The sequence below is a fragment of the Notechis scutatus genome, chromosome 3, assembly GCF_049901735.1.
Source record: "Notechis scutatus isolate UNSWTSFEM ecotype Mainland chromosome 3, rNotScu1.2, whole genome shotgun sequence".
In the NCBI taxonomy this organism is placed as follows: domain Eukaryota; kingdom Metazoa; phylum Chordata; class Lepidosauria; order Squamata; family Elapidae; genus Notechis; species Notechis scutatus.
The window spans coordinates 72,308,247-72,320,876 of NC_142011.1; the positions used below are offsets into that span (position 1 = coordinate 72,308,247).

The 12,630-nt window shown below is 36.7% G+C and overlaps 1 protein-coding gene across 2 annotated transcripts in view; it reads right to left on the reverse strand.

Moving 5' to 3' along the window:
* NEGR1 (neuronal growth regulator 1) overlaps window positions 1–12,630 on the reverse strand; it is a 543,684-nt gene that overhangs the window by 184,625 nt on the left and 346,429 nt on the right. For both annotated transcript variants that reach the window (XM_026679346.2, XM_026679345.2), the window contains exon 3: window positions 3,662–3,787. In XM_026679346.2, coding sequence (XP_026535131.1) covers window positions 3,662–3,787 — 126 coding nt within the window. The remainder of the gene's footprint in view (window positions 1–3,661; window positions 3,788–12,630) is intronic.

Below are 12,630 nucleotides of genomic sequence, written 5' to 3' on the forward strand. Positions count from 1 at the left end.
TCTGACATTATATCGATTTTTCACCTTATTTTTCCCTTTCTTGGTTGTTTTTTTAGAACTTAAATTCTCCATTTTCTTTTCCTTTTTTGCCTTTTCTTCCTCAATTGTCCATTAAAGATGGCTTCTTCTTCTTCATCCCAACCTTCTTGTTGTTGCATTTCCTAATTTCTAAGAAGCGAAAAATAGATCCAAAAGAGCCCTTGCCTTCTTGTTCTTCTTCTTTTAACTTTTCAAATTCCATTTTCAATTCTTCAACAGATACCATTGTGAATTTTTTTTAAACAATCCAAATGTTTTTTTAGTCTTTCAAAAGATAGTTTACAAAAGTCCCAAAGTCATCAAGCAATCAAAATCAGCACAAACTGTTTCATTTAACACTTTCTTCTTTTAATACTTTTTCTTCCTGGGGTAGAATTCAATTACACAATTCCAAGGTAATTCTTTGAAGTTTTATTGCAATTTAATATCTGATTTTATAAGCTCCAAGCAGTCTCCTTCAACAAATCTTGGTATAAATCATTTACCTCTCTTCCTTCCCACTTATTGCAAAAAGATTTTAATTTTTAAATGTCAGTATTTAGAAATCTAATGTCCCCTTGGCTTTAATTTTCAAAGTTAGTTACCTTCTGCTGCCAAAGCGGGTATTTCCGATTTCCATCTGCTATCTCCATAGGGAAGGAAAGTGAGGAGAAAAAAAAAGCTTTCACTTTCACTTTCAACCGCAGCTTTACGATCTTCTTGGGAAACAATGTATCACTTAAAGAGCCAAAGTTCCAGGGTATTCAGATGTTGCTTGTTGTCCTGGTTCAGCCAAAAACTTTCACTTTCTCAACTTCCTCCTGCACAAAACTTGTCCGGCTGAGAGGTTCTTTGTGGCGGCCATTGCTGACTGCCACTCCACCGCCTTTGGAAAAGGGAGTTAAGCTGGCTGGGGAAGAGGGTTGCGATGCCCCCAGACCCCTGCCCAGATCTCCCCTATCTTCAGTTATCCCTACAGGATAACTAATAGCCTCCAAATCCAGCTGGATCGGAGGCACTCCGGCAGCGAGCGTGGCAGGGATCGCGCACAAACGCGAATTCCTGCCGCCTCCGAAGCCTGACAAACCGGAACTCCCAATTGGACAAAATTGTTTTGAGCCATTTAAGATACAGGTAGTCTTTGACTTATGCTCACAATTGAGCCCAAAATTTCTGTTCCTAAGGAAGGCCGTCATTAAGTGAGCATTCCCCATTTTACCATCTTTTTGCCACAGTTGTTAAGGAAATCATTGCAGTTATTAAGTGACCCATACAGTCATTAGGCAAATCTAGCTTCCCTCACTGACTTTGCTTGTCAGAAGTCAGGTGAGAAAGTTACAAATCACATGATACCAACGAAACTGTCATAAATACATGCCAATTGTCAAGAGCCTGAATTTTGATCATTTGGGGATGCTTGTAGCAGTTACATGTGTGAAAACCGTACCTCCTGGCAATGAAATGAAGGGGGGGGGTGAAGGGAGAGTCATAAGTTGAAGACTACCTGTAAGTCACCTGTTTCACTTCTGCTGCAATTTCGAAGGATGATTAAATGAACAGTCATAAGTTGAAGACTATGACTTTCAGAACTGTAATATCTATTTTTGTCTTTCTCTCTGTGTATCTCTGAACAGTGGTGAGATTCAAATTGTTGTACCACTGGTTCTGCGGGCATGGCCTGGTGGGTGTGCTTTGCCTAATGCCGGCATGCAGCTTTTCCCACTTCAACTAAGATATGCAGTGCCAATCAGCTGAGAGGATAAACAAGAGAAAAGTGCAGGGGCAGGTGGGCAGGCCGATTCTGGCTTCTCTCTTCTTTCTCCTTTTAGCTGATTGTGGAGGATATTTTTCCTCCTTTTAGCTGATCGCTGGAGGCTTTTTTTTTTTTTTTACTACTGGTTCAGTTGAACCGGTCCAAACCCGCAGCATACCACTACTGTCTCTGAATATGTGTCTCTGCATTTGCATGCATATGTGTATCTGTATCGGTAATGGGACAAACTCGCCACAGCCAACTTGCTGCATCCAACTCATGACAGCCAACTCACCACAAGATAATTCACCATGGCCAACTTGCCACAGGACAATTCACCGTGGGACAATTCTACAATTCAATTTAATTATTTAAAATAAATTAAAAATTATTTTAATTTTTGTCATTCACATTTCATTCTGTTCCTCCTTTTTTATCCTTTCTTTAATGATTCTATTCCACCATTTCTTTGATATTAGTGTCACTCTTGTCTCGCAGTCAGTTGTCCTGCAACGAGTTGGCCATGGTGAATTGTCCCCCTGCAAGTTGGCTATGGTGAGTTGACTGTGGGAAATTGATTATGGTCATGGCAATTGTCATAGATGTATACGTATATGCGTGCTTATGAATTCGCTGAATAAGTACCATAGAAAGTTAGGCCACCATATCTGGAGTGCAAAACTCCAGACAATCATTACAGTAGACAGTGCCAAAGACATTAGATGCTATCTAGTAGTTGTCCAGATTTTACAGTTCTATTTTACTCAAGGGTGAAGGAAAGCAGAGCTTATGAGTATAATGATAATATCCTCATAGTATACACATATATATTTAACAAATCTGTGTATTTAAAAAATTTAAAGAGCTTCAGCATATCCAAATGGGTTGGTGAGGGTATACAGTACAAAGTAAAAAGGCAATGATGCTGATGGGCACTTTCTAGCCCTTTCCAAGGTTGCTTAATTGAATCTCCTTAAATTTCTTTCCATTATTACAGGCAAATGCAAAATCACTATTCATATTTCCATGCAATGTATAACTTTCATGACTTATTAGAGGGAAAATATTGTATAAATCAGGCAACAGGATAATTTTTTGACATGCTGCTTCTGCCAAAGGAAGGCCAAAATTGGGTTCTCATCTGGACAACTGGCCAAAGGTCTTGTCCCAGTGCTGGTTCAAGGTATAGGAGGTCCCTAAAACATACTGATTGATAGTGTACCTCCAGCCACTGCAAAGAATTGCATATTTAGAATAATTTTTAGAATGATTCAGAAGGAGGGGCAGTATTTGGTGTCCTCTAAACTTTGGTACCCAGGACAAGTACTTACTCAGCCTTCAACAAAAGGTGACCTGTCTCATGCAATGCTACTCATCTGTCACCTCCTTTTTGTCTGCTAATTGTGCAGGTTGTATTGTTCCATTATTCTTGGATATTTGAAGAAGAGATGTTGCCCTCACACTGGGCCAGAATCATGGCTGGTATGAAAACTGTATTTGAAAACCAATGCAATTTTTCTTCAGTCTTTTTCATTTTTCTATACATAATACATATACTTTGGCCAGAAAAAATATTTAATTTATACATAAAACCAAAGTGATGAATAGACAAGTACCTCAACATAAAAAAATAATTTGAAATCAATGACTATTTTTTAAATAATGACTAACACTTGCATCACAAAGATTCACCATTGTGAATCATTAAGTGGGATTGAATTACTGATTTTCAAACAGGTTTTGAGATGTGTTTGCTTTCATACTTCTCAGAGAAACACCATTTTAGATTCCTGAACAAATGGATCCTAAGACTTTTTCCTGCCTTGTATGCAACAGAGTGAGAACAAAGAAAGACAAGTGGTTAGAATTAGAATAATTGTTAAAGCGTACCTGATGGAGAAATATGTCTCCAAGAGATGGAAGGATCAGGTTTCCCTGTAGCTAAGCAGGCCAGTGTGATGTTGCTTCCTTCGTTCGCCACAATATCATTTGAGATATGACTTATCTTTGGAGAAACTGAAATGAAAGAACACAAAGCAATTAAATATTTCTTTATCCATTACATTCCTTTAAGCTAATTAATTTAATGATGTCATTATACTTAACAATAGGATATTTCTATAAGGTACCTTTCCTGATCCAGTAGCCTTCAGATGAATTGGATTTCATATCACATTATCCCAAACAGCAACCATCCTTGTTCCAAAATTGTAATATCCAGGAAAATAAATTTTATGAGCCAGTGAAACTGAGAACTTCAACAGGTAGTACTATTTCTGAGACACTGTTTTAGCACTCTGCATTGTGTTTTGGCTGATATAACAATTAGTCTTACAGAGCTGCATGCATTTCAGGAATTCTGATTGTTTCACCACATATGAAGGAATGGCTTCTTCAGTGAGGAATGTTTCTATATTTGGAGACTTTGTGCATACTTTTACACAGTACTGAAGTTGGAGGAAACAGATTCTTTATTTGACTCTCCACTGGTAAACTACTATATTATCCCTATAATAAATATTGAAGAATTTTATCCAACTCATCTTATCTTCATAAAAGTCTGACTGGTCCAAAATCACAGAATGGATTTCACAGACCAACATAGGTTGAAGCCTGGGCTTTCCCAGACTTGAGCTGTAAATTGTAGCAGTATCATAGTGTGATGGATTATTGTTTTACCCATCTTTCAGGGATTACATCTTCCAGGAAGGACAAATGCACATCACCACAAACATGTATTGCTTTCCATCTTATAAGTGGATAGTGATGTGAGCAGTTTTTTCAGTTTTTCATTGAAGGGGCGATAATTATTTGATTATTTATTTCTTAAATTTATTTATGCTCATTTCACTGTGGGGCTACTTTGGGTGGCTTGATTATAACCAGAAACACCTTATTTCAACCAGTATTTACCTTAAAATAGCCCCCTACAAAAAGTCACATCCATCTTCTTCTTGGAATATTTTCTTGCAGAGGAAAGTAGAGGAAAAGAAATGAGGACTTCCCATTCCCTCTTCCTGGAAACTGAACCATCATTGCAGTTCTACCTAGTGTGTAAGCATTTTCCAATAAGGTTGGTTTTTTTTTTTCCTATCAAGGGGATTGTTATCACAGGGTAATGTGCTAAATCATTTCACATAGCACCGGAGTAAGTGGTAGCCAGGCCTTAGCAGAAGTGAGTGAAAGCAACTCTTTCTCTCTCATGCTCCTGTTTCTAGTTTTCTTTCTGACATCTCTCTCTCCCCCCACTTTGTTTCTCATATTATATTTTCCAGATATTAATATATTTCCAAACCCTCAGGATCCACCACCTGCTCTTTTTTGCCTTTTGCCAACAGTACTTCCAAAGTTAGGAGGAACCAATATTTAGATGGTCAGTATATGGTGTGGTCTTCTAAAGTACATGAAGAAACACCCCCCCCGCCCCCGCCTGCTCTAATGATATGTATTAAGTTTCTTTGGTTAAAAAGCTCTATAAAATTATAGCAGCAGAATCAATAAAAACAGTTCTAACCAGATTTCTTTCACAAGAGTTGTTGCAAGGCTACATCAACGCACACCGATCAATTCAAGGCACTCTTCCAGGACAGAAAGGAGTGCAAGGAATGTTTATTGAATCTAGCCTCAGAACATCACCCTTTTTTTGCATTGCCTCTTTGGAAAGCAACTGTTCAGGATTTTTCATGCCTTCTTAATTTTTGCCCTTTTAAAATGTATGCTAAGTACCATTTCTCTGTAGATAGGAGGGGCATTGCTCCATTTTGCTTCTCAGAGATGGGAAAAGAATTTGACAAGATCTCCTGTCTATTTCTACAATACAATTTGTTTACATGTGGGCACAGTTTCAGTGATTGATTTTTCCCAAGGAGACTTACATTTGAAGTGCTGCGTAACAACAAATGACACGGTAAACACTTGGAAGGACCAAGCTGTGCAAAGCCACTTTTAGTCCTCTGGGAGTCTTTAAAGGGAGCAGAGTGTGGATTGTTGCCAGATTCAAGCACTCTAAGAAGGGATTTCTGCATACAGGAACATGGCCTCTGCCTTATTTTCTTTGCAGCCCTCATTCTTTCCCCACTGTGCACACTGGAACCTCAATAGGTGGAGAGAGCATCTCTCTAATATCTGTTCCTGGAAAGAGATGAAAGCAAAATAATGTATTCATGCCCTACATGTTGCCCTGCAGGAAACAGAATAATGGAGAAGTTCCTTCTTCTTTTTTTCTTTTTCTTCTTCCTTCTTTTTTCCATCTTCCTCCTTCTTTTTCCTCTTCCTCTTCCTCTTCTTCTCCTTCCTTCCTTTCTTCTTCTCCTCCCCACTTTCCTTCCCCCTCCTTTATTTTATCTTAATGCTGCTGCATGGGTGAAACCACATTTTTTAAAAGTATAAAAGCTAGCTTGGTGCCTTGGCTGAATATGCTGAATAAAATGAAGACTGGGTTTAAATTGTTTTAAATGCAGAGGCAGCTGTTCTTAATAGGTGTGGTTCATTACCTGATAATGAAGTAAGTATGGTGTGCATATTTGTTGTTCCTAAAACTCTGTGTTAATCCAGACTCCATTAGCCCCTCAAAACTGATTTATGTGCCACAAGCTGCAGAAGAGGCTTCAACAAAAACTGTGCTAGGTTATCTATACCAGGACTGACATTTGTCCTATATTATTTTTATTAATAGAGGGTTTATTAAACATAGTTTCTTAGGTATTTAAAGTATTTGAAAGTTTGGCATATCCTTAGATAATACAGGCTCAAATTTCTCTTTCCTCCTCCTCCTCCTTTTCCTCCTCCTCCTCTTTAAAAAAATATAATCATTCAAGAACTTGTTCATGAACTGTATGTTAGAAGTATAAATTAGTGCCAGGTTACTCTACTGAGCATGTCAATGCTTTAACAAATTCAAAATGTCCCTCCTTCAACAGAATTGCTGTTGACAAATTTATGTACCATTAATTTGCTGGTAACTAGTTTCATAATTAACCATAACTACATCTTGTTCCTCCAGAGTTCAGAGCTTCTTTTGTAGCTTTTGACCAAATCAGTGCAGTTTAGATAGCATTTGATTCTCATAGTTAAACAAATCTTAAACCGAAATAAACAGAGACACACACATTGTTTTGTTGTTTCTCCTTTGCAATTCAATTTAAAACATAAATTTTTCATTAAAGTTATGTCCAAGTAGTTCAAAAGCATCAAACAAAAAGCCAAGTATCAAACTGGAGAAAATTGATAATTTTCTCAAGAATTTTCCTGTAGAAAGTATACAGAAGGCTAGAGATAAAGTGATGGATTGGCCCAATCTACCATATCCACTGCTTGTATTTTTTCAATCATTTCCAGATTTCCTTTTCTTCATCAGTAAAGAGTTATATTAATATACAATCCACTGGCATATTGTACAAATGTTTAAACTTCATGTGAACACTATTTTATAATTCAGGAGAAAAAGCAGAAGATAAACTTAAAAAAACCAACTCTCTGGTATAATTCCCTCATCTTGTTAAATTTGTAAATAGGGATGTGTGGGTTTCATTTTGACTAGCTAACTTTCAATGAAGGAAAAACCAGAGCAAAATGCAGAAATTGAAATGTGATAGCACAGCTTGCCACAACTTCATTAAAGTGTTACATTCAACAGCGCTATCTGAAGTGAGAACAGCAGCAGAAATATATCCTACAGCAAGTGTCAGTAGCAGAAAAAAGTACATCTGAGAATTAGCAACCATCTCATCCTTAGGACTGAGACTCCTGTATAGTTCAGAGTCTGTTTTAACCAGGAGTGTCCACCAGGTGTGGAGAAAACACTCAAGATAAGTGGCCACAGTGAAGCTCCACATACAAAATATAGACAAGTCTTCAAGCACACCCTTGGGGCCATCACCTTGACTTCCACATTCGAGGAACACCTTGGTTTCAACCAGAGGTGGTATTCAGCAGGTTCTGATCAGTTCTGGAGAATTGGTAGCAGAATTTTTGAGTAGTTCAGAGAACCAGCAAATACCACCTCTGACTGGCCCCACCCCCATCTATTATCTGGTTCCTGAGTCCCACTCCCAGCTGATTGGCTGGGTCTTCTTTTGTTGCCCTGCACAGGAGAATGGAGCTGGAAAGCAGGTTAGTGAGGTGGGGAGGGAATGGGCTTTTGCAGTAACCTTCCCCCAGGGGTGGGGAGGGAATGGAGATTTTGCAGTACCCTTCCCCTGCCATGCCCACCAAGCCATGCCCACCAAGCCATGCCATGCCCACCAAGCCATGCCCACAGAACCAGTAGTAATTTTTTTGAATCCCACCACTGGTTTCAACAAATGCAGAATAGGCACATTTCACAAAACCCTAAAGCAAATGACTAGGCTCACACACTTGAGCATAGTGTGGTCTTAAAAGAACTGGGTTAAAAGTGTCTTTATCATACTCCAAACAGAAAACAACTCTTGATATATTTTTTATGCCAAGCTTGGACAGCAAGGATCATAGAATGCAAAGTCCTTAGTGCTACCTTACTAAGTTGCAGGCATGCTACCGGCAGCAGTGTTGTGATCTGCCAAATGAATTCATTATTTCCCAGACATGAAGTGATTTTTCAGGTTTTTTCATGCAATATTTCACTCCTTGTTGTGCTACTTTTGTTGTGCTACTTTTCAAAATTTACCATACAATCTGTCAGACCAGGTGCAAATTGTAAAATTTCAATCCTATTAAGTATTTTTTTTAAAAAAAATTCAGTTTGAATAAGCAATACACTGACTTTAACCTCACACAGTATTAACTTCATTGTGTTAAAAACTTGACACAAATCTATCTTAAATAATTACACATTTTAAAAATAATTGTTAAACTGCTAAATATTAAATGTAACTATATTTAAAGGTAAAAATATTTAAATTATTAAATCCACAAAGCTCAAGTTTATATTACATGATTGACTATTGGTGCAAAATGGAGTGCAAAATTGTTTGGAATGTTTTTTTTTAAAAAAACTTTTTCCTTAATTGAAGCTATACAGGGCCCACAAAACTGATAGTAGTGGACATTTTGAACCCAAAACATTGGAAATGGATTCATAGTGCATGTGTTGAGTTTGATGATGATTTATATTTCCCTGATATCTCTGCGGAATTTCGTCTATGTTTGGCTGACGTGACATCTTATTGATGTTCTGTTTATAGTACTTCTTGGAAGGAGTGGATAAACTGAGCTATCCATGGGATTGCTCCCACGTATCTTTAATGTAGTCCCATAGCCAAGGTGGCATTTTGAGAGTTGAAGGCTATGAAGCAATTAGGAGGTTAGGATGGAGGATTAAAATCTAAATAGAAGGACTCTACAATAGAGTCAGATATAACTAAACACAGGCTGAAAGTCCAGATGTTTTTGTGTGTGTGTGTGTGTGTGTGTGTGTGTGTGTGTCAAAAGCTATAGGTCTCAGTTCACTCACATTGGTTCAATTATTTCAATCAGGGAGGAAAGTGCTTAATACACAGTAGACCTTGGAGATCAGAATGGAGAATACTCAAAAGCTTGCTTTTCCAATTACTAATATAAGATCAAAATCTGACTATGGATGAAAAGTAGAATAATCAGCAGTAGCTAGGACAGACCTAGGATACAGTTTCTGAAGTATGTTTCTCAACACATGCAGTTCCATACATAGTTTTATGTAGACTTTTAATAATTATACCCAATTTAAATAATTTGTAATCAATTATTCTTAACATACACATTTTACTATGTACTTGCCCCACTATATACTATATTTAGAAGCAACTAATTTCAATCCTTCCTTCCTTCCTTCCTTCCTTCCTTCCTTCCTTCCTTCCTTCCTTCCTTCCTTCCTTCCTTCCTTCCTCCCTCCCTCCCTCCCTCCCTCCTCCTCCTCCCTTCCTTCCTTCCTTGTAACTTCAAAAAGTCTGAAGAGTTCATATGAGGTTTAGAACAACGCAGTTACAAGCAGAATCTGTACCATGTTATCTGGGCCTTAGCAATGTGTATTTAGCTATGAATTTCCCTATTACTGACAGATTTACAGTATATAGTGACAAATAAAATACTAAATTGATTGTTGCAGACTATTTCCTGGGAATGGATACTTTGTTGAATCAGATCTGAAACAGTTCTTCCAAATATTTTTGGAGTATGCCCAGTCTTACTTCCATACCCATAATATAATTCTTCGTACTCTAATTATTTCTGTCAAAATTGAATCAAGGTAATTATTCTATTATACTTTATTTAAATAGTTGGAGCATTTGATGAAATACTGGTCTTCCATCAAGTACCCTCCTATGACTAAAACTGAGTTACATCATAGCTTCTTTAATGAATACCATCAATATACTGGAGGATGTTCAGTGTAAAAAAAGAGGACATGAAATCTAAATTAGAAAAAAAATAAAAATAAAGAATGAATGGATAACAGGTTGAAAAATTCAGTGATACTTCAGGGCTGGAATATAGTTTAGTTAGAAGGATTTGAAAAAAAAAATCTTTATTTTTAAAAGGTTTAATGTAGCATAAGGAGTGATTGAAAAGCATCAAAAGATCACTGATATGAGGTGATTTTAATTACATGTTTGATATTTTTAAATTTTAGTGTGAAATAGAAATAGCACTTAGACTTACATACTGCTTTAAAGTGCTTTACAGCCCTTTCTCAGCGGTTTATAGAATCAGCCAATTGCCCCCAAAATTTGGGTCCTCATTTTATCTACTTGGAAGGATGCAAGGCTGAGTCAACCTTGAGCTTGATGGGATTTGAACTGCCAAATTGTAGGCAAACAATGAGTCCCATACACATTTCTTATGTAAATAAAAATTAGTAATTTCTCATTGCCAAATCAATTTCTTATAAGACAATTTTAAGGAAATTACAAGTAAACACAAAACATAATAATTGTATTACAAAAACAAAAAAGCGTCTGATTAAAAGACCAAAGTTAAGTAATTTCAAAATATTATATGTGCAATTTTCAAATTGTCATCCTTCTAGTTATTAATTCCTTAAAATACCACAGAGATCAACAAAGTGGAGTAAAACTGCTATGCATGCTGTTTCATTTTTATTATATTAAAGTCATAAATGTACAAAAATTACTAAACCCCCCCTTTTAAAAAAAGCATTCATTTACTAAATGGCTGGCAGCTTGCATTGATGTAACATTTGCCAAATAAGACAAAACTTTACATGTTTCCACTCATGATGATTTGCCTTCTAGTTGAAGTGATGACTAGTTTATTTGCTGGAAACTGAGCCTAAAGAGATGCTAACATGAAAGCTACCTGTGTACAGAAGTCCTTGTGACGGAATCTGATTCATCTTCATGAATGGATGTATGTCAGCTGACTTTTGGATTTGTAGAATTTACAAGCTAAGAATCATCCATATGCTCATCACTTTCAAGTACAAAATCAGTCCAAATCACTGCCTAAACATTGCTGATCAAATGCAAAAACAGTTTAAACTTTTCTATCTGAAATAATGTACAACATTAAGTGAACCAGAAATATGATTATAAGCAATTGTGAAATTCTTGAAATTCTCAGAAATATGAGAAATGTATACATGTGAAGAGAAGTCCCTGCCTCTTTAGATATCAATATGTTTTTTTGGGATGACTTAAAAATATGTATGTTGTGTCTTCAGCTGACTAAAATCTCACCTGTTTCCCATGAATATCACACTCTTATATAACATTCATACCTGTAACTTTTCTTGATGTTTAGAATGTAAGATGGAAGCAAATTCATTTCTCATAAAGCTATTGTATAGAATAATGCCTGCATGGTATAACTCATATTTTGGATGCACAAAGGCTAATTATTTAGTTTAAAACAAAAAACAAAAAACTGGATTACAAGTTTGGGTCATCTGATAGGACAAATAGGGACAGAATTAAATATCCAGAACTGCAGTTAAACCTGACCAACTGGTTCATAAGGCAATGCTAACAATATTCCTGGGAATGAAACCACCAACACACCAAAGGATTTTAAAAAGAGTGCCATGAAACTGTATTTAGCTTTTAGTCATGTGATTCTCTAGTTTATTATAGTCTTACATGATCCAATTGATACAAAAGCTATGAGTGGTACAAAGGGCCATGGAAAATACAAGCTTGGCATTACAAGACAAGATAGACAGAACTGCACATGGATTAGAGAACAAATGAAAGTATACAATATCACCAAGAGAGTAAAAGAATTGAAATGGAAATGGTCTGGTCACATAGCAAGATAAACTGAGGGCAGGTGGACCAAGGCAGTTATAGAATGGATCCCACTTGATAAAAAGTATCCACGAAAGAGACCTCAAACAAGATGGATCGATGACATCAGCAAGTATAGTGGGCCCAATTGGCAAAGGAAAGCTCAGGACTGTATTGGTTGGAAAGAAGCAGAAAAGATCTTCATCCTATGGTGGACAGACAGTGGGTAAAGGGATGATGATGATCCAATCCTTGAAAAAGTTTATCAGTTCTGTAGTTTGGAAGAATTAAATTTAAAATATAATGGTGAAAATACTTGGAAAGGTAAATACTCATCCAAGTTACAATGGTGTCTAGGCCTAGCCTCTTGAAATACTTTTCTAATTTAAATACAAGAACAACCCCTTAATTATACTACAACAGGGGTCTCTAACCTTAGCAACTTTAAAGCTTTGCTGGCTGAGGAATTCTGGAGGCTGAAGTCCACAAGTTACTGCATGCTGTAATTGAAAACAACAATCTGGGAATAGAATCATTTTGCCATTATTTATAAAATCAAGCACTAGCCTCCTAGAGTAAGACAAGGCAAATGATATTCCTTTTCTACTTTGTTTTGTTTCTTTCTGGCAATACTTACTGCCTATTGACAATAACTGTCAT